At 58.5% G+C, this 22,304-nt stretch overlaps 1 protein-coding gene across 4 annotated transcripts in view; it reads left to right on the forward strand.

Annotated features, from left to right (window-relative positions):
- The window catches only part of KCNQ1 (potassium voltage-gated channel subfamily Q member 1), a 395,418-nt gene that overhangs the window by 65,149 nt on the left and 307,965 nt on the right, over positions 1 to 22,304 (forward strand). For all 4 annotated transcript variants that reach the window (XM_037998840.2, XM_008008132.3, XM_073007231.1 and 1 more), the window contains exon 2: positions 19,417 to 19,507. In XM_037998840.2, coding sequence (XP_037854768.1) covers positions 19,417 to 19,507 — 91 coding nt within the window. The remainder of the gene's footprint in view (positions 1 to 19,416; positions 19,508 to 22,304) is intronic.

Below are 22,304 nucleotides of genomic sequence, written 5' to 3' on the forward strand. Positions count from 1 at the left end.
CTGGACACTGCATCTCAGGTCAGGACACAGCTCCCGGGGCCTGGCTGCTCTGCACGGGGAGGAGTGTGGGTCCTGAGTGGACTGTCCCATGTGTCATGCAGACAGGGTGACGATATAACCAGCAGGTGGGGTGGGGGTCTCGCTTGGCTCACAGGGTCTCAGGAGACTAGTAGGTGGGCTTTTCAGAGCACAGAGGGTGTGGGTGACCCAGGTCTCCTGTTGTTGCTCAGAGACCCCCAGGGAATCCTTGAAGATGGCAGTGACCACCTGGCTTCCTCCATAGAAACTCCCCGAATGGGAGGGATGGGCAAGACGGTTGAACTAAGCTTTTTAGGAAGAGAGCCATCAATTCCCCTGCCCTCACACAGGCTTGAGGAGGGCTAAGGAAAGTCACAGTTGAACACTTGCTCCCTCCACACCCATGTGCCTGATGCACACAGCCTGGCCCTTGTGGGCACTGGAGGGCACCCTGCAGTCACAGAGGCAAACGAAGAAAGTAGAGCTCCAGCTGGATGAGGGCCATGGGGAAGGGGCACAGTGCTGGGCAAGTGTGTGCAGAGTCTGCATGGGATTTGATTGAGCAATCTGGAAGGCTTCCTGGAGGAGGAGGTATTGCTCAGGGTGAAATAGAGGTCCTGAAATTAGTACAACTCATGCCCTGTTCTGGGGAACTTGGGGGCCCCTGGGGGAAGGACTCTGCTACCAAAAACATAGCACAGGTTGGGAGACAGAGCACCTATCTCAAGGCTTTTATTTGCTATTTCATGAAACTGAAAATTTAAGTTTTTAATATCACATAATATTTCATGAAGAATGGCTTTGGACTTTGGGGAAGGGGCTGGTAGGATCCCAGGGCCCCTTCCCTCGGCATCATCATTGCTTCTCCTCCATGTTCAAGTTCAGCATCTCTGCACCCCCTTGCCTGGCAAACCCCATCTTCCTCTCCAAAGCCAGCCTTGGCTCCCTTTGCTCCAGGGAGTGGCCAGTGGCTGGGAGGCTGGGTCTGTGCTGTGTGGGGTGCCTTCGGTGTCTTAGGAGGAGTCTCTGTCCTGAGGAGAGGCAGGGGAAGGCAGGGCAGCCTGCTCAGAGGATGTGCCCAGCTATTCTGGGAGGCAGGCAGGAAGTGGCAGCTCCAGGTCTGGGTGTGAGGGTAGTAGTGCAGGCCGTGGTCCCAGATGGCCACGGAGGTGTCAGCGTTTCACTCCTACCACGTCACACCACGTCCCTTTCCTCTGCTTTGTTCCTCTTCAGCTGTGAGCTGTCTGGGTCTGGGCCAGGAGACAGTCCTGGGATAGAGAAAGAAAAGAGGGGCTTCCGGGGGTGGGGAGTGGGGCTGGGTGGCTGCTGGCTGAGCCAAGTGGACTGGGAGGCGTGGACAGGGAACCCTGGCGGGGCCGGCCAATGGTGGTGTGATGTAGCCTGGCTTGGGAAATGCCCATGGAGGTGACAAGTGACAGCTGGGAACAGACCCACTGACAGGGCCACCTCTCTCTTTAGATGTGTCCTGGCATCTGACTTTGGTTTCCTCGTGTTTAAAGGCTAATTGGGATCAGTTGTGGTGCCTCAGGCCTGTCATTCCAGCGCATTGGGAGGCCAAGGTGGGAGGATTGCTTGAGCCCAGGAGTTCGAGACCGGCCTGGGCAACATAGCAAGACCCCATCTCTACAAAAAAATTAAAATATTAATACTAACTGGGTGTGCTGGCATGCACCTGTGGTCCCAAATACTCCGGAGGCTGAGGTAGGAGCATCACTTGAGCCCAGGAGTGCAAGGTTGCAGAAGCTATGATTTTGCCACTGCACTCCAGCCTGGGTGACAGAATGAGACCCTGTGTCCTAAATAAATAAATAAATATATATATATATAAATAAATAAATGAAGGTTTGTTGGATGTGGTGGCTCACACCTGTAATCTCAGCATTTGGGGAGGCTGAGGCAAGTGGATTGCTTGAGGCCAGGAGTTTGAGACCAGCCTGGGCAACATGGTGAAACTGCGTCTCTACTAAAAATACAAAAATTAGCTGGGCATGGTGGCTCACATCTGTAGTCCCAGCTACTCTGGAGGCTGAGGTGGGAGAGTCGCTTGAGCCCAGGGGCGGAGGTTGCAGTGAGCTCAGATTGTGCCACTGCACTCCAGTCTGGGGGACAGAGCCAGGCCCTGTCTCAAACAAACAAACAAGGCTTATTGGGCTTCTCTGCTTCTGGGCAATGCCCATGAAAGTGAAGCCACGCTGGTGTTGTTCCACCTTTCCATCCAGCTGAAGTACCTGAGGCCCAGGCCAGGTGCTTCTCTGGTTAGCAGCAGGTTCTAGGCCAGAGCCTGCCTCCAGGTCCTGGGTAGACTGGCACGTTCAGATGTCGCTCCTGGGCCTGGAGGCACTCCTGGGCGCGGCCTTCCTCCGATCGCAGTGTAAGTAACTCTCCCTGCCCATCACGCTGCTCCCACCACTCAGACCAGGCCAGGCCTCGGGGCTTCTGCACATACAGTTTTCTCTGCCTGCAGGGTCTGCCTCTAGCTCTCTACTCAATTCAGATCCCACACCAACTTCTGGGGCAGCCCTCTTGCCCTGCCTCTCCCCAAGACATCACCATTTCTCTTTTCCCCATTGGTGGTGGTTTTATGTGTTCATTTACTGGTTTATTTTCTCTCTCCCTGTGTCTGTCATCTGTCGCTGCACCCCTGGGGCCCAGCGTGGTGCCAGGCACACACGACGTGCCTCCTGGGTCGGGGGCAGCAGGGACAGAAGCCAGGCATGGGATGTGGCTCTTGTGGGATGTGGCTTGGGTGTGGCTGTCACTGAAAAGGGGATGTGGGGTGGGGAAGGGGACAGCCCCTACAGTTCCTGGCAGCAGGACCAGAAGTGAGAGCCAGAGGTTGCCACTGGAGGTCTTCCTGGGGAGGCAACTGGCACCATCTGATTCCTGTTTCTGAATGCCCTCTCCCTCTCCCCAACCCCCATGGAGCCAGAACCAACTCGTCAGGCCCAGGAGCCCTTCAGGGTCAGTCTCTGCGTGGGTGGTAATGTGGCTTAACCGAGTCCTGGTCAGTCTGTGGCCTGGGAGTCCACCCTCCATGACTGGTGGTTTGTGGCAGGTAACGGGTGAGTGAGTGGTCTCCATGCTCCCGGCTGCTGTGTAGAGGTGCCAACCTGCCCCTCCTGCCAGAGTTGGGCTCCTGTTGGGCGGGACTGAGGATACTGAGACAGAAATAAAACTGCTAAATGCATCTGTTGTTGAATAATTCAATGCCCCATGCCAGGCCTGTTGCAAAATTAGCCACTTCCTCCCTCCAGGCCCACGAGTGACTCCGGGATTTGGTGAAAGCCAGGCCTGGTGGAACTGTGGCCCAGAAGGTCCTCTGTGCCCTGAGAACCTCCATGCAGGAGCCCAGGGGAGCAGGTGCTTGGACACGCACGGGCCCCTCAATCTGCCCTGTGGAACCTGGCCTGGCCTGCAGCCCCTGTGCAGGGAGAAACTTGTGGCTTTCCCTGGTGGAGGGCACAGGTCAGAGTGGGCGTGGACAGGGCATGAGGAAGCAGTGCGGAGGAAGCGCCAGCATTTGTCTCGGGCCAGCTGGAGAAAGGAAATGGGACCGCTTCCTGCAGGGCAGAGACGTCAGGGGCTGCGCTGTCGGGCTCGGCATGCAAGATTTGTGTCTCATCCCAGGGTTGGGTGTCTCCTACATGCCAGGGCTTTCCATGGGCCGTGCACCCTCAGTCGAACAAGATTTGCACAAAACCTGGGACATAAGCTCACTGAGCACTCGGCCTGCCCAGCCCGTGACAATGAGAACTGCACATGCTCAGCCTTCCCTGGACTCAGGGCCCTATGGGTGCTGGAGCCGGGTCGGGAGAGGGCCGCAGGCTGCTCCTGCCTCTGCATCCTCCCCATTGATGCCTGGGGTCACTGGGATTGGCAGAAAAGTGATGCCCCCAAGATGGGCAGCCAGGAGAACTGTCTGTCCCCCATCCCAATATGCCCACCTCCCCTCTGAATCCCCATTTCCCCCCCATCCTTGCCCCCACACACCTGGATTTCCAATGGGACGCACGGTCACCTGGAATAACAGCCCCTCCCAGTCTTCCCTCGAGACAAGTGTGGCCACGACCGCATGGGGCCAGCGGCTGTGAGTTGAAGTGTCCCTCAGCGGCTTCTGGGGATGGGCAGCCCTGCCCTGAGGCCCTCTGGCCGCCTCTTGCTCTGTGAGTGGGGATGTCCATGCCTGGGCCTGAGGCTGAGCTGGGCTGGGTCCCTGGGTGCCTGGGGCCACACTCTCTGGTCCAACCTGCTGTTACAGGGGATGCCTCAGGGCCACCACTGGTCATGGAGGCTGAGGGCACCTGCCTGCCCGCCTGGAGTTCAGGTAAACAACCCCAATGAGGAGGCACCCCCGGTTGTGGGGGCTGGCGTGTCCCACTCCCCAAGGGGGGTCTGTCCCCTTGGCGAGATCCTTGCTGTGTCAGCAGAGGGTTTTCCTGGACCGGGGTCTTGGGGAGTCGATGATGGGGCTTTAGGAGCTCTGGCTCTGGGAAGGCAGTGGGCCCTGGAGCAGGAACCTTGGGAGGTCGGAGAGTTGGTGCCTCGGGAAGGAGGCTGCTCGTGCCATGGCTGGCTCATGCCCTGGCCTGCTCACTGGGAAGAGCCGTCCTCCGAGGAGAGAGCTCCCGAGGAGACAGCTGTGATGCTGTGCTGTGCTCTGGGCTACCAGGTCTTATCTGGGGGGGAATCCTGACCCTGTGTGATGTGGGTGCAGGGACCCCACCAGGACCTTTGTCCTCTCCTGGCCATGTCATTGCACAGCTCCAGGGGGCGCCACTCACTTGAGCCCTATTTGCTCTTCTTGGCTGTCACCTGGTATGGCCATGCAGGGATTATCTCTAAGTGTCAGTTCTAGACTCAGCTGGAAAGGTTTCATGACCTCAAGAGACCCGTGGGACATGAGGGTGGGGCAGCTGTTTGCCCTGCGGATCAAAGGGGAGTGTCTGGGATGGGATCCACCTGCCCTGCCCTCAAAGTGCTAGGCAGTCCCCCAGAGCCGCAGGGCCTAGGGGGTCCTGGGCCCTCTTCCCCAGGGCGTGGCCTAAGCACCTGCCGACCTGAGGTCCCTGCTGGGCCCAAGGCACCCCTGTCCTGTGTAGGGTTCCACAGACACCAGTCCACCACACTGGGGCCTATTGGGAGAGATGGCACCCACTTGCTGTTGGGAGCCTCCATCACCAGAGCTTGGGGTTGTCCCAGCCACCCCAGCCGCTGCTTCTCTGCATCTGCACTGGCCTCTCTCCTGAGCTCCATCCATCCCTGTAGGTTGCATTCTTCTCTCTCCTCTGGGCTCTGCACAGGCTGCCATTCTCTCTGCCTGGACTGGGCCTCCACCTCTGAGAAGCCCTCCCTGATTGCCCCTTCCAAGGGGTTGGGAGAGGGAGGAAGGTCAGGTGCAGAGAGAGAATTCACCTGCCCGGTTAAAGCCCCACCTGCCTGTTTCAAGGCCTCTGATGCCCCCCGGCCTGCAAGGTGTGTACATGGGGCCTGTCCCATGCTGGTTCACCCAGCTGCTCAGAGAGGCAGGTGGCTCCCGGGTCCCACAGTGACACTGGGGGACTGTTTGTCTCCATCGGCGGTGGGTAGGGGGTGTGCAGGTCACTCCTGGTGCCCTGGTCAGCTTCACCAACCTGAGCTGCCCTCAGCTCCTGGCTTGGCCCTCCATGGAGGGAGAGATGCCCTCCTCCCCCGCCATCGTCGCACCTGACCTCGCTGGCGGCCATGGAGACAGTGAGAAGAGCCGAGGGAGCTGGCTGGGGCACGTTGCCATGCGGGACACTGGCCGCCTCCTGGCTTGCTCTTAGCCTGGTCATAGAGCCTGGCAGCATCTTGCCAGGTGTCTGTGGTCCCGGAGCCTGGGGCTGCCCCATCTCTGGAATATTGAGGTGTGGCTGGGGTTGATCTGAGGATGAACGTGGCTCAGGTTGCCGGGTGCCCTTGATGCATTCCTGTGTCCCAGTGGGGAAACTGAGGCTCGAGGCCACACAGCAGCTCTGTTTCCAGGGACACCCTGTGTTTTCTGTAGTGGGTAGGAGGTTTTCCTATGCAGGAGACCAAGCTACAGCAAGAAAGACTTGGGCTAGATGTGAGGAGGGACTTTCCCAAGTAGGGATGAACCCTGAGGACCCACGCCCTGAGCTGCCAGTGGGTTGCGCTGACCTGGCTGCCTGCGGCTCCCGGGCACCTGAGGCCTTCTCTGTCCTTCCGCACCTCGCCCCCTTCCCGAGTGGAGGTGCTCTGGGAGCTCTGCCAGCTTCCTCAAGTCTTTCTTATTTTTTATGTTATGTTATTTTAGATTTGAGGAGTACACATACTTGTTTGTTATGTGCATAATGGTGGGGTTTGGGCTTCTCGTGTGCCCATCAGCCGGGTATTGGACATGACACTCAAAAGGTAATTTTTCAACCCTCCCCCTCCCAGCCACTCCACCTCCCCTTTGGAGTCCCAGAGTGACCTTTCTGCATCTTTCCATCCAAACATCCCATCTGTCTAGCTTCCACTCATGAGTGAGAACGTGCTGTGTTTGGTTTTCTGTTTCTGTTAGTTCGCTTAGGATCATGGTCTCCAGATCCATCCATGTTGCTGCAAAGGACATGGTTTCATTCACTTCTCAGAGGCTTTAAAGCCTGCCCTGTGTGTGGGGGGTGGGGAGGCCTGGCCACCCCTCCCACGTCCCTGAGGCCCCTGCTGCCCGGCAAGACCACCACCCTCTGCTCCAGGACAGTGCCACCGCCATCAGTGGGGGTGAGGGGACAAGGCTGCTGGGACCCGGCCACGCCCAGGCAGAGCCTTGCCATTTCTGGGGTAGGGGGTGCGCAGGTGCATCTGGTCTGCCCAGCCCCTCCCCACCCCGGGCAGGCCTCTCACAGAGACAAGACGAGTGTCCTAGGGCAGATAGGGCCACATCCATGGGGTCACTTCAGTTTGTCCTCCCGGCGCCTTCTAAATATACTCTCTGTGGGTGTCTTATCACAGCCCAGGGAGCCAGGCTTTGTGTGGCCGGCCCCGGGAGCACAGAGCCCCATCCCCAGCAGCCCTCGGCCCTGGCGGGCTTGTGCCTCTGCCTGGCCACCTGCACCCTCCAGGCCCCAGGAGAAGCTCATGCCTTTCCTGCTTGCACCCCAGAGCCTGGCCACCCCCATCCTCTGCTGAGGCCCTGGCACCTCTGTGCGTGCCATGGCAGCAGTGACAGCTTTGATCCCAGAGGCCGGGCATCCCACTGCTCTCCTCACTGGGCCCCTGGGCCTATCTGCCCACCCCCAGGCCAGGGCTCCTGCTGGAATCTCCCTCTGGAAGGTCAGGCTGCCCAGATGCCCACCACTCCAGGCTTACTTCTGGGTTGTAGTTTTCAGGGTGCTTCGAGGTACAGTGGGGACCTGTGATGCTGTCAGGCAGACCTGGAGTCCAGTTCTCGCCAACCACTCAGTGCTGTGTGACTCGAGGCAGGTCCCTTAACCTCTCTGAGCCTCCTCCTGTCCTGTGAATGAGGGATGGGTCAACTTCTCAGGCTTCTCATGAAGTTTAGAGTTGACAGGAGGAAGTGGACTTTACACGGCTCAATCGCAGCCTCCCCTCACGCCTGGGACCACTGACCCCCTGTGCTTCTTGGGAGGCCACGATAGAGCCTGTTTGCAAAGGGGATGTGGCTGCCAGCTCCGGGGGCACACGTTTCTGTTTGAATTCTCAATCTCTGGGCTCAAAATTGGCCCCCAGAGAGCCTTTGAGATGGACAGGGAGCCAGACGTTACCAATTCAGTTGCCCTCAGCTTGATGTTTACGTGCCATCGTTGGGTGCTCCTGATCATGCAGCAGGTCCCATGAAACCAACACCCAGGTGCAGACACCCACGTCATCCTGCCAGAGCCCTGGGTTCTCAGCAGTACTCTGTGCCGGGGTCCTCATGCTACAGCCACCACCTGATTTTGTCGATAAAGTTTTATTAGGACACAGCCATGCCCGGCCAAATATTGCCACAGAGGCCACCTGCCCCACCACACCTAGGACATTTCCTTTCTGGCCCAGAGGTGTGCCAGGCCTGCACTGGGCTCTTCTGGTAGGAAGGGACATTGTTCTGAACCCCCCGCCCCAATCTCTCCCCAACCTTGCCCTGACTTCCCAGTGGTGTCACTGGGAAGCTTCCTGGCAGCCTGAGGCTCTCCCAGCACCTGTCCCTCTAGTGCCTCTGAAGGGCTTTGATGTGACACTCAGGATGGTGCGGCAGAAGCCTTGAGCATGGCTGTGTTCGCCCCCAGGCTGCTCTTGGAAAGGAAGGATCAGGGCCCAGGCTCCAGGCTCTGCACTGAGGTGTGGTTGAGGGCCCTGGGCGTCAGGGAATGAGTTGGGAATGAGCCCTCAGTAGCTGCCGGGCGGGGCCAGCCCTCATCCCCACTGCACAACCTGAGCATCCAAGAGCCCTGTGCTCAGCTGAACCCAGCAGTCCCTGGCTGGGTTCCTCAGCAGTCCCTCAGCAGAACCCAACACCCTGCAGGGCTGTTGAAAAGGGAACGCACACCTGTCGCCTCTTGGTGCGGGGGCATCCAGGTTCCTGGTGATGAGGATGGGGTGAGATGCACCTGATGGATCTCCAGGGACAGCTCCTGGGACACCCTGGAGGGCTCTGGTGGGAGACCTGGCTTTCTGTCTGCACCGAAGGGGGCTCAGGGCTGAGAAGCCCTGGGACAGGTTGGATTTGGGGTGCGTTCCCCACCCCACGCGTGTTGAGTCCCGGCTGCGTCACTGTCTGGCCTGTAGCGCCTCACCTCTCTGTCTGACAGGACTCAGGCAGAATGGAAGTAAAGGCAGGACCTTGTCCCAGGACGTCCAGTCATGTGGTGTGGCAGCCAGGTGGGTTGGGAGGGTTTCCCCCGGCAGGATCCCCACCTCTGGCACCTTTCCTGAGTTGGTCTTCTAGGGGCAGCCCCTAAGACGCTGCTCCTTCAGGGAAGAGGGACTGGTTTGGCCAGTGGGACCATGGCCCTGGGAGCATGTGCCTGCACGTCCTGTCCGCTCACACCTGCCTGCTGGGGTGGCCATGCGTGCACCCGCAGCTCACGTCAGAGCCCACCCCAGGAGGCTCCCAGCGACCTGTCAACCTGTGCTGTTGGCATGCAGCCTGGGGTGAGGGGGGTGCAGAACGCTGCTTCAGTACTATGTCCTGCTCAAAGGCCACTCGGGGGCTAGGCTGAGCCTGTGGTGTGGGGCGGGATAGGAAAGAAAAGAATAGAGCCTAAGGAGCCTAGTCTCACTTCCAGATTCACTCTGGAGGCCTGCATGGAGGAGACAGCACGGAGACTTCATTCACCGAGCCTCAGGGTTTACCGTAAACATTGATTCACACCAGCAGTCATCCGGTAAACACTTCACGGACATGCCTCCCAAGCCTGGCACTGGGCCTTCGGAGGGGATGCAGCTGGTGGGCCCCTGCCTGGGGAGCCCCTGCTGTGGTCGGGGAGGCAGTGGTGGCAATGACTGCCTGGTGGTCCAGGAACTGGTACAAGCCAGAGCCAGAGGCCTCCTGAGAGGCCCCACAGTTGGGGTACAGGCCTGGTGGCCCTGCAGTTGGGGTGCAGACCCGGTGGCCCCGGCAGGGGGACCAGCCTCTGGGGAGGTACTGCAGGCACAGGAGCTCTGTGGGGGCCCAGCCGAAAGCTGGCAGGGAGGGACCTGTTTCTTGGGGTTCCCAGTCCAGATCTGTTTTGGGAAAAGTGTCAGCTGAAACCCCAAGAGGTTAGGGACAGCCTCAGTCCTGCTGCGGGACACAGGTTTAATCTCCGAATGGCTCCTTAACAGGCAGGCTGGTGGCTGTGTCTAACGGGGGCAGCACACTTGGGGCTTCTGGAGACAATGAGGGCAGAAATCTTACCCCCCGGCCGCACCAAGTCACCATTGTGTCCTTCGGGCTGTGGATCATGTTGCCTTCAAGAACATTTGAAAGAAATGAGACTCAGCTGCTGTGGAACAAGTCGCAGTTAAAGAGTTCAAAACAGCGTGAGGCATGGGGTGGCCACGAGAGCCCTGGGCCAAGAAGGCCCAGCCAGGTGGGGAGGCGTCCATGCACCCAGAGCTGGACCGGGAGGCCCAGGCTGTGGGTCTGTGAAGCGGGTGTGGGATCACATCCACGCTCCTTCTGTGGGTCGTGCTTTGTTGTAGCTGCCAGGGGAGAAGCTTCCAAGGCCCTGCCAGCCAGCTGGGACGTGTGGACAATGGCAGACAGGGTGCTCTGTGGGGGCCTGAGGGGCAATGGTTGCGGGCAGCTGTTGCCTTTCTGGTGAGAAGTGCTGGTTCCTGAGGGGCTGGGGTGCTAGGGAGCCTCATGGACCTACTCCTGACGTGGCAGCTGCCTGTTAAAGATGGGCCAGCCAAGTCCTACCTATGCTGGGAGTTGTCACCCCCAGCTCCCTTCTCTCCAACACGACAGGGTTTGGGTGATGCCCTGTGGGCTGAATGGTGAGGGAGACGTCCCCATGCTGACACCAGTGTGCATGGACGCCACCCTCTTTTTAAAAGAATTTTTGCAGATGCAATTCCATGAAGGATCTGGAGGTGAGAGGATGAAAAGGAAACTCTGAGTTTTGAGTACATTTTGAATTATGTTTTAAAAATTAAGACATGAGGCCAGGCATGGTGGCACATGCCTGTAATCCCACCGCTTTGGGAGACCAAGGTGGGAGGATCGCTTGAGCCCAGGAAATTGAGGCTGCAGCAAGTGATGATCACACCACTGTCCTCTAGCCTGGGCGACAGAACAAGACCCTGTCTCAAAACGAAACAAAACAAAACAAAACAAAAAAAAGCTAATATGTGTTTTTGACCAATACCCAATTCGGCTGTTTAAGAATTCAAAATCGACCAATAATGATCATAACTAATGTATTAAATACTTATCATATGTCATAGGACACCAGGTGGTGGCCCCCAAGGCTGGTTTCCATCCCTGGAAGCTGCAAATGTGACCTGACATAGAAAAAACCCCTTTGCAGCTGTGAGGGTCTGGAGAGGCGTGATTGCGTTACCCAGGGGCCCAAGTCCAGTGACATGTGTCCTCCTAAAAGACAGGACAGATTCAACAGAGGAGGATCCGGCCACGTGCCGCACAGCACGGAAGTGAGGCCGCCACACAGCCAGGACACGGGAGCCCGCAGAGGCTGGAAGGTTGCAAAGGGCCCTGTCGCCCCCACCCCCACCCAGGATGGCGCATGGCCTGGTTATGGCATTCCTGCCTCAGGACCGTGGCCCCGAGTGGTGGGGCCGGGGGCCCTGGAGTCAGCCAGTCTGGGTGCGTCCCGTGCTGTGTCTGAGCCCAGAGTACCCATCGGTTGGTAGTACCTCCTGGCCCCAGACCAGGGGGCTTCCGGGGGGCAGCCTGGGACCAGACGTGACTCACCAGGGCTTCTGTCTCCTCACCAGGACTTCCATGATGTGACACCTTCCATGATGTGACGTGGGGTTCAGAGGGGGGAACCTGTGCCCAGTGTCCACCCAGTGTAGGGCCCTCTGTGCGGGCCAGGACTCACCCCTTTGGGAGGGGTCAGGAGATGCCTGGCCCAGGCTCCACCCATGCAGAGCCAGGAAGCAGGTGAACCTGTGGGTAACCTTGGTGACCCCCAAACCCTGCTGAGGCTGCCCACTGACAGCCACTGGTGAGGGGGGTGACCAGCTGGTAGCTTTTTTACTGAGGTGCAGATTCAGCCCTGGGGAATAGCCCTGGCAGGCCCTGAGACCTCTGCCCCTGGGCGTCCACATCCCAGGACTCTGAGCTCAGCTGCCCTGGAGCCGGCAGCCACATCAGGGATGGAGACCTGCTGGTGGCCAGTGAGCGAGCAGGGGAAGCCTATCCTCTCCAGCCCCCAGTGTTTCCTTCCTGGGGCACGTGGGTTTTGGAGGCATTTGGAGTCTTCCAGGATGACTTTTTTTTTAAGTCTCTAGATGTGGTTTGGGGTTTAAGCATCAATATTTAATCTCTCGAGGTTACACATTCAAGGCCCTGTCCCGCCTTCGGCTTTACATTCGCTTAACCCATTGTCTGCTTATCAGCCTGGCGAGGTCCTGTCCGCAGTAGGGGTCTTTGAACATTGCTCAATCTCGTTCACCAGCCACGTGAAACATTTTGAACCTTCTGATGCCTGCTCTATGAATGTTGTTTACTGTTTCCTTTAAAAAGTGCTTTTTTTTTATTGTGATAAAATACACATAACACAAAATTTACCATCTTAACTCTTTGTAAGGTTACAGTTCAGTGGCATTAGGTACATTTACATGGTTGTGCAACCATCACCACCATCCACCCCAAAACTTCTCTCCCAAACTGAAACTCTGCACCCATGAAATTCCACTCCCTCCCCCCAGCCCTGCCGTCCTGCTCTCCGCGACCACGGATGGATCCGTCCTCCCCGTGTCCACAGATCCCCTATCCCCCGGTCCCGCTGTCCGCCTCCCTGAGACGGTGGATTTGGCTGCTCCGGGTGCCTCCCGAGTGGAGCCCTGCGGCCTTTGCGCTTCTGTGACTGGCACTCTGCGTGGTGTGGTACACTCAAGGCGCCTCTGTGCTCACGTCCTTCCATGCATGATGCTTTCAGACTGACAAAACTCTTCAAGTATTAACGTAATTTTTAATGTTTACAGATTCAAGAAATTAAGCATACGGACACGAGAGTGCCAAGTTCTATGAAACGCTCCAGGGGTTATGCGCCCCAGGGTTTCAGCTTTGACCCTGGGTGAGCTCCATGGTGCAGTGGCTTCGAGCTGGAGTTCTAAGGGCACCCCTCGAGCTGCCCACGTGTCTTTGCACATGAAGTAGGCGGCTGTCTTTCAGGTTTCTCAGCTTTATTGGGAAACATCTCAGGGTTATAAAATGCCCCCCATGGGCTAACGAGGCTGTCACTCACTGTGTGTGGGGCCTGTCCCCGAGTGGGCACAGAAGGCCAGAGTCCCAGCATGGCCCCTGCCTGGACTGGATTCGCACCTGGATCAATCAGGCCCGTTTAGGGGCACTGCTCAGGGGCCCTAGTGTGTGCGACAGGGCAGGTCATGGAATCTCCAACCTTCAACTCGCTTTAGCCCCAGGCCATCTGAGCCATGGAGCCCTCCCAGGCCCACTGCCTGCACCCTGGGGGAACCCTCCTGCAGCGTCTCGAGCTATGACCCTGGCAGGATTCCTGCATTCTCTCATGTTCCTGGGCACCCAGGGCTGAGATGTTGAAATGATGTTGGATAATTCACCAGGTGCCCTCGGGGCTGGTGCTCGCCATCACTGCTCCTGAGGCCGATTTGCTGCCAAGGAGAACAAGTAGGGGATTGTTTCCTGGAGCATGGTGGGCTCCCCACTCAGGCAGCGCCGCCCGCATGACCACGCTGTCCCGGGAGCTCAGGTGGGACAGTGTTTGGGGACCACATGACCTGGGGGGCTCGGTGTCTTCTCCCCCACCTGCTGCCCACTCCGTGTCCAGAACACGCATAGGATTCATCCTTTCCCAGGGCCTCGGTTTCCCGGCTCTGCAGAGTTGGGGGCTGCGACTGCCTGGCCTTGGAGCTGAGGCAGAGGGGGTGACGGGTGGCTCTGCAGAGGCAGGAGGGTGCACAGGCACCCCAGGCCCTGAGTGCCTCAAGGGCAGGGACGCCAGCTTGGCACCTGTGAGGTTCCCAGCTCCGCCTGAGACAAGAATAGATAAAGCAGTAAATAAGATAAAACTCTTTTTATCTGGAGTAGATAAAAGTAACCTTTGTCCTATAATTCCTTCTGAGGCTAGCACAGTGTATCAAAATATCGGAAGCAGCATTTAGCCTTCAGAATATGGCAAGACTGACAGCCAGCCTAGCCCATGGGCACCTGTCCCCACCATCTGCCTGGCCTGCGGGGGATCATTTCTCAGCCCCTGCTGGCTCCCAACCCTGGCCCTGGAGCCCCGTCTTCTGACTCAGCCGCGATTCCACTGCACGGGACTTTCCCAGGCACCTCTGCCCAGGCGGTTGGGGTGAACGCCCACTTGGGTGCACACTCTGGCGGGGGCTGGTCCAGGACCACCCACATGCAGTCTTCCCTGGTCAGATCCTGTATTCCCCCGCAACGCCCAGTCAGGAATCTTCCCGCTGCAGTAACTCCACACACCTGAGCCCACTGTGTCCCCCGCGCACCGGACATGGGCAGGAGAGGCCCCTGCAGCTGGAATCCGTGCCATGAAGCCCAGGCGCTTGGCATTGGCAGCCAGTCACCAAGCTTCCAAGCCCTCACTCACGGCCTGTGAGTGAGTGCCCACTCTGCACATGGTGCTAACCAGCATCCATCACTGCTTTGTTTAAATTTTTATCTTTTTGAGACAGAGTCTCGCTCAGTCGCCCAGGCTGGAGTGCAGTGGCACGATCTCGGCTCCCTGCAACCTCCACCTCCCTGGTTCAAGCAGTCCTCCTGCCTCAGCCTCCCGAGTAACTGGGGTTACAGGCGCAAACCACTACCCATGCCCAGCTAATTTTTTCCTATTTTTAGTAGAGCCAGAGTTTCACCATGTTGGCCAGACTGGTCTCGAACTCCTGTCCTCAGGCAATCCTCCCACCTCGGCCTCCCAAAGTGCTGGGATTACAGGCATGAGCCACTGCGCCCAGCCCCATCACTGCTTTCTATGCCGTGGCCGAGGTCACCAACTGCCACTGTGATGGCCGGCTATCGCCCAAACAGCACAAGAATCGAAAAGCCGTGACGGCAGATGCAGAAGGCAGTGTCGCCTGTGGTCTTTTAGAAGAGTGGCCGTGAAGTGGGGCTATCTCAGCTTCCACGTCGCAGGTACCCATCACGGTGCCCCTGTGAAGGGCAGAGAAGCTGCAGGCGATTCTGTTCGCTCGCCTCTGCCACGGAGGAAGTTTACAGTTTTTTTTTTTTTTTTTTTTTTCTTTTTTAAAGTTTAGAGCTTTCAACTTGGGCCTGGAGGCTGCAGGGTCAGCAGATCTGGGTCCTGCCCATGGCCCCCTTCCCTCCCCAGGCCCCTGTTTGCTCATCTGAGAGTGGGGTGAGTGCAGCGCCTTCCGTGCAGGTCACTGAGAGGCTGGGGCAGTGGCATGGATTTGGGCACGTGACTCAGACATGGCTATCACTTGGCTGAACGGTGGCCCCTGAGGTGTCTGTGTCCTTGTCCTGTGAACAAGTTAGGTTGTGTGGCCAAAGGAGCTTTGCAGGGTGACTGAGGGATGGCTCATGAGAGGGGAGGTTGTCCTGGGTCACCCGGGTGGGCCCTCACTGTGATTGTGAGGGTTCTTCTAAGAGAAGCAGGAGGATCTGAGCTGGAGGAGGAGACGGGAGGATGGAAGCCACGCTCTGCGACGGGGAAGCTGCCGTGCCCCCCTCACTGCAGCCCTATCCCTGCTCACGCGCACCCAGACCAGAGCCCAGCAGTCGTCTCACACTGAGGGCCAAGGGACCCAGGGCCCGGCCTCCAGGAACCCCAGCCATGCCGGGTTAGGGAACCAGACTGCAGTCCTTTGTCTCCTCCTCAGTTTACCCCAATTGTGACCTCAGAAGCCCTCGGAGCCTCAGTTTCCCTACCTGTAGCATGTGTTTGATGACAGTGTGGCAGTGACATCACGGTCCGGCAGGGTCTCGTGGGGGTCTGTGTTACTGTCTGCAAAGCACTGGCTGAGCCGGTGGTCAGTGAGCAGGGGTGTGGGTACCGGGCAGTGGCCTGCAGCCCCCAGGAGCACTTCCTGTTGCTGGACAGAGAGCAACTTAGTGGATCCTCCCCAGGGCCCCTGCTGGGTGGTGGGTTTTGCCACATCTTGGCAGGAGACAGCACTGGGAGCTTCTGGCTTATCCAAGGCCTCAGGGTGACGTCGACGCTCGCTCCTGACTCCCTGCTGGATGTCGGGTGACACTTCCCTCCACAGCCTGGGAAGAAGCACCTGTGGGCCGCTTCTTTGTGTTGATGAGGAAACTGAGGCAGGGGAGCTGCCTGGGGCACCGGTGGGCGCTGCATCTCCATGTGCAGATGGTGCCCTGGCCTTCTCTGCACCCCCTGGGCCTGGGGAGCAGGCAGGTGGCATCTTCTGCCCCGGGCAGCCCTGCTCTGCTTCCTCGTGGCTGAGCCAGGCTGTGTCTAATCTCACTTCCCTGCTCACTGCAAATCAAAACAAACAGACGTCCAGGAGGATTAAGTGTGGCAGTCATGGCGGAGGGAGCCCTGGTGGGGTGAGAGAGCCAACAGTTGTACCAACAAGGGGCAGAGACCCAGCCCTGCCTTGGGGGCTGCAGAGTGAGGGGCCAGGGCCTGCGGCTTGGTGCAACGGCTCTTCTAAGAACCTGGAGGGAACCCTGCTCTGGCAGTGGGCAGCATGCTCTGTGCAAGTTGGGCCAGTCTGAGCCCATTCCCAGTGCCCGGAATGGTGCCCAATGCAGATGGGCACTCACCCTTCCAACCGATCTTTGCTTGTATCCCTATGAGATCCACAGAGTCACCCTATGGAGGGCTCCCCACAGGGTTGGCCCAGAGGCTCCAGCTGTGTCTGTTGAACTAATTACTCTGCACCCACCCACCCCGTGCCAGCACCGTGTGGATTTTGGTCCCAGAGACAGATGAGGGCAGGAGTGGTCAGTGTGGGAGCACCCGGAGGGAGCCTGGCAAGGCCGGGGCATCCTGTCCAAGCTGGCCAGGAAGAGTCCTCAGAGCCAAAGCAGTGTGGAGGGTGGGGGTGCAGAGAGGGTCCCCAGCTGGAAGCACCACATTGGCAAATGCCAGGCAGCTTATGCAGCCAGAGCTTTGGGCCGGCGGGGGTCAGGGAGACTGAAGCCCAGGGAAAGGCTGGGCTGCATGCCAGCCTTCCAGGTGCTCCTGGAACCACATGGCTGATCAGACTTGTGCTTTGGGTCGAATGTCCCAGTGAGGGAGTAACCTCAGGGAGCAGAGGAAGGGTCATGGTGAAGGGGGTGAAGCAGCAGCATTGGGGCTTAGAGATTAAATGAAGGAAGTGTCATGGGACTGGTCACCTACTGTGCACCAGGCCGCATCCTGGGCATGGACTGCAGCCCACAGCCCCACTCTTGGGGTGCTCATGGTCTAGGGGGCGGACAGCAGACTCTGGTCCCAGCGGTGATACTTGAGTATAGAGGACACAGTTGGGGTGTTGTGGGGGCCAGGGTCAGACATCAGAGCTGGCCTCTGCCCATGAGACAGGGCCCGTTGGTAGGACCCTGAAGCTGGGCTTTTAGGCTGGGCAGCAGCAGGTGCACGGGCCCTGAGGTGGGCTGGGCCAGGCATACTCAGGACTGGCAACAAGGGCCGGGAGGAGCTGGGGTGGTCTGGGGCCACTGCGGTGTAACACTGGGGTCCGGGAGGAGCTGGGGTGGTCTGGGGCCACTGCGGTGTAATACTGGGGTGTGACATTGAGGGTTCACTGACTGGCTGGGTATGTGGGCTGGGAATGCCAAGGGTGGAGGTGGGCACCGTGGTCAGGGGGAGATGAGGATGGATGGGCAGGGTGCAGACGGGCTGGCTCTCTACCTGCAGAGCTGACCAGTGTGGGAGGGACGGGGTGTTGCGAGGCAGATGACTGAGGAAATGGTAGCTGCAGGTTTTGGCCCCAGTACCAGCAGTGGGACTATGGCTATGGGGAGGGAGGAGCCCAGGAAGGGGGCCTGAGCAGGGTCGTTGGTGGAGTGAGCCATCAAGGGTCTTTGGGCGGGGCTGCCAGAGGCCAGGAAAGGATTGCCCTGCCCACAGGAGCTTGTTGGGGAGGGGAGTGCAGAGCCCCCCGCCCCACCTCCCCCTGAAACCTCTGTGCGGCGGGAGGATGAGCCAAGGCAGGCTGTGCTGGGAGGTGGCCTGTTTGTTGTGGGCTCCAGGGGCCTGGGGAGGGTGGGCTGGGCCGTCCACATCCAGACAGGTGGAAGAGGATGGGTTCCGGGTGGGGCTGAGTTCTGGAGGCTGGGTGAGAGGCAATGCAGGGGCCTTCTGGCTGCCCTGGGACAGGTTAGAAGCCACTTGGGATGGCAGGATCTCAGGGAGTGGAGGGGGCCTGGGGCACCCTATGCCGGGCGGAGGATCTATGCCAGGGCCCTCAGGGTCTGTGTGTGGCTTTCTCTGTGTCTCCCTGGGCCCTCAGGGCTGTGTGGCCACTTCCTGGCTCTCCTGTCGCTGAGGATCCATGGGGGTCCTTGGAGTCTCCGGAGCCCACGGGAATCTCCCCAGAGGCGGGAGGAAGGCCGGGCGGGCCCTGGAGGGCACGTTTGCAGAGGCAGCAGCTCCTTATCTTTATGGTTCCCTGGATCAGAGTGGGCCGCCCGTCTGTTCTCTGCGTGCCCACAGTGCAGAACGTTTGCCCCTGGGTGGGGCTCTGTGCACCTTCCTTTTCATGAGTTCTGTGGCTCGGCCTCCGGGCCTTGGGGAGGAGGAAGTGAAACTGGAGGAGACCTGCCCACAGCCTGCAGCCTCGAGGCTCCTCTGGGAAGCAGATACTTGGTGCAGGTATCGGGACCCCCACCTGGTGGGCTGGCCTCTGTGCTGTGACCACCAGCACCCCTGCCCTGGGCCCTGAACTTCTGGACAGGGGGCTGTTGACTGCTCTCTGGAAGTGATTTGGTTTTTTTTGTTTTTCTTTGAGACGGAGTCTCGCTCTGTCACCCTGGCTGGAGTGCAGTGGTGCGATCTTGGCTCACTGCAAGCTCCGTCTCCTGGGATCATGCCATTCTCCTGCCTCAGCCTCCCGAGCAGCTGGGACTACAGGCGCCCGCCGCCGCACCCGGCTAATTTTTTGTATTTTTAGTAGAGACGGGGTTTCACTGTGGTCTCGATCTCCTGACCTTGTGATCCGCCCACCTTGGCCTCCCAAAGTGCTGGGATTACAGGCGTGAGCCACCGCGCCCGGCCTCTGGAAGTGATTTGTAAAATCAGCTTTGCGGAGACTTGATTACATGCCGCAGTTCACTTATGGAAAGTGGGCCCCCTGTGGCTCTAGGACGTTCGGAGTTGTGTAGCCGTCACCACCATCCACATCCAGAATGTTTAATGGCCCCAAAAGAAAACCCCGTGCCCGTAGCAGGGCCGCCTAGGGGCAGCCACCAGCCTGCTTTCTGTTTCTGTGGCTCTGGCTGCCCAAGGCGTAGCCACACTGCAGGTGGTCAGCAGGTGGTCACCTGTCTGTGTCTGGCCTTGGCACCGTGTTTCCAGGGCCTGTCCACGTGGCGGCACCTGTTGGTGCTTTGTCCCTTCCCGTGGCGGGACAGCATCCCTCGTGGGGACCTACCTCAAGTGTGTGCTCACCAGCTAACAGACGACTGGGTTTCCATAGCACTGTCTAGTCCTACCCAGGGGCGGGGCGGAGGCCGAGGCCCCTCCACTTGCTGGGTGCATCTATGGGGTGGGCGGAAGCCATGGCACTGACCACCGTGTCCCTGTCTTACAGCTTCCTCATCGTCCTGGTCTGCCTCATCTTCAGCGTGCTGTCCACCATCGAGCAGTATGCCGCCCTGGCCACGGGGACCCTCTTCTGGATGGTATGTAGCATCTGAGGGCGTGGCTGGATGTCACGGCTGCCCTGGAGGCTGGCATCTCCCCGGCGCTGGGCCCCATAAGGTGGGGCAGAGCTGCCCCCGGCCCCTTGCCCACACGTTGGCCCTGCCCTGATACAGGGGCACCTCCCCAGACCCCACACTTGCCAAGTGACTCGGGATGTATGTGCCACAGGTGAGGGGGCCAAGGACTGAGAGGAGCCTGGAGCTGGTGGTCTGAAAGGACTTCCTGGAGGAGGGGCTTCCAAGCTGGGCTGGAAGGAAGGAAGGAGGAGGGAGGGTAGAGCTGGCGTTGTGGCCGGCAGGGGCCTGCCTGAGCCTTCATGCGCAGTGTCCCTGGGATCTGGGTGACACCTGCCCCTGGGTTATGACTGGCACACGGGCCCTGCTGGTGTCCCAGCAGCAGCCCTCACCCCAGGCACCTGGATGGTCCCTTCCATTGGCCTGAGCGGTGTTGGTGCCATTTGTGCCAGGCAGGTGCTGAGAGCAGGGCAGGGCAGGCTCATAGCCTGGTGGAAAACCCCAAAGTTGATCTGGCCGTGAGGCTGCCCGGAAGGCAGGGTGCAGGGAGCCAGCTGTGTCTGGCGCCCACAGGGTCCCCACATAAGCCACCTGAATGTGGGCCGTGGGCAACAGGATTCCAGCAGGACTGGGTCCAGCACCTCTCCATGGCTGGGCTTTCGTGTTTTCCTGTCTTGTCGTGGAATATTTCCAGTATCTGCAAAGAAAGAGAGTCACGACTCAGGTCCTGGCACGCACAGGCAGCTCTGGGCTGGGTTCTTGCTGCTTTTCTTTTTTTTTTTTTTTTTTTTTTTTTTTTTAATTTATTTATTATTATTAAACTTCAAGTTGTAGGGTACATGTGCACAACGTGCAGGTTTGCTACATATGTATACTTGTGCCATGTTGGTGTGCTGCACCCATTCTTGCTGCTTTTCAGTGCTGTGCTGTGTCTTCCTGGCCAGGGAAGCCTGTCCCGCCAGGGTCTAGAGTCCTCTCATGATGGCCTCGGCGGTGGAATCCATCCCATTTCTAGGGAGTCCATGTTAGCTTTCCTTCGTTGCTTTTGGACCTTGAGCCATAGCTGGAGGAATTCACCTGTGGTTTCCTCCAGCCCTCACCAGGTTCACTGTGTGTGCTCCATGGTGGCTGGGAGTTTCCTGGTTAAGTGGTGTGAGGCACAGGCCTGCTGTGCTTCCCAGTTCTCCCAGTGCCATGTTTTCCACAGTCCATCTGTCCTGCCTGGCTGGAGGGGCCGTCTTCTCTGTAAACCAGAGGTCCAGAGGCAGTAGGAAGGGTCTGCTTTGGGGTTTTTTGGGGGGTTTTTCTATTCTGTCCCACTGGTCTGCTGGACTTTTCCTTTACCGGGGCCCTACGGACTTGGTTCTCCCAGTACTAAAGTCAACTGCATGATGCCACTTTGTGCCTCGGTGGGGCCTTCTTTTTGGGGGGTTTCCTGGTGGCGCTTGCAGCCTTGCTTTTCCCAGTGAATGTTGCCATCACCTTATCCAGTCCCGGGAAGACACCCAATGGCAGTGGGTGAATGAACTGGGGGAGACCGACATCTCGGTGGTCTCCAGGAGCGCGGTGTGTGTCTATGGGCAGCGTTTTATGGTTTCATTATGTATATTTCAGGCAGTTTTTGTTAAGTGTATTCCTGATGATAATAATATTGATGAGAATAAGTTGTTATTGTTCCCATCACATAGGGAGTCTCTAGTCTATCGTGGTTTCCAGGCACTTTGCTGGCATCTGTGAAAGCTGTTAATTTCTGCTGTGGCCTGTGGCCCCGCCACCTCTCATGACTGGTCGTAGAAGTTTTTCCCTCTATCCTTTGCATTCTTTTGCGTTTCCAGATAAGGGATGCCCAGGAGGGCAGATTGCTGCTTGGGTCTGTCCAGAGCTGGGGGTGGTGCCTGTGGCCAGCTGGGCCCTCCTGGCTTCCGTGGGCGGGTTGGCTGCTGGGCGGGGGGTGTGCACCTCCCGCGCTTAGGAAGGGTCCTTCAGGTCCGATGTCTGGTGTGGTTTTACGGTGACCATGTGGATTCTGGTCAGGGGTCTTTCCTGCTTCTGTGAGGTGCTCCTGTCGGTGAGGGGCCTGCCTTGCCTTCTGGGAACAAACTCCCTTGGTCCTGGCATTTGAGGTTCATGTCCCATCACACTCTACCCTCATACTTTGTTCAGACTTTTGCACTGCGCCAGTGAAGTGGGGTGTATGTGTCATCTTGTGCCATCTTGGTTGGGGTGGGGCCATCCTTCCCCCACAGGGCAATGTCCAGTAGCCTTGGCAGCACGGGCCCCATGTTTTATGGGGTTCCCACGGCACCTGTCCAGGATCCCCAAGTCCTCCGCACCTACCACAGACTCGGTTCTCAGGTGAGCACCCAGCCAAGTCTCTGGCTGTGACTAGCAGGAGGACGTTCTGCCCTCGCCAACTGACAGGGTTGGCTCAACTTCAGGAGTGGGCATGGGATGTCCTTTGCTGGTTCTGCCATGGGGGCTGGGTCTGTAGGGGGGGGGTCCCTGACCTGGTAGTTGTCCCTGGAGGGCTTGGGGCCAAGGATGCCAGTGGTTCCCAGGCTGTGAGAGCCGGACTGCCAAACATTGCCCTGGAGGGTCTCCGTGTGAGGCCCTTTGTACCTCTGCAGGTGTGTGTACATGTGTGTATGTGTGTGCCCATATGCATGGGAATGTGTACACGTGTGGCTGTGTGTACACGCATGTGTGTGTGTATGGGTGAACTGTGTGCTTAAGTGTGCATCTGTATCTGACTATGTAAGCA

The sequence above is a fragment of the Chlorocebus sabaeus genome, chromosome 1 (genome assembly GCF_047675955.1).
Source record: "Chlorocebus sabaeus isolate Y175 chromosome 1, mChlSab1.0.hap1, whole genome shotgun sequence".
NCBI lineage: Eukaryota > Metazoa > Chordata > Mammalia > Primates > Cercopithecidae > Chlorocebus > Chlorocebus sabaeus.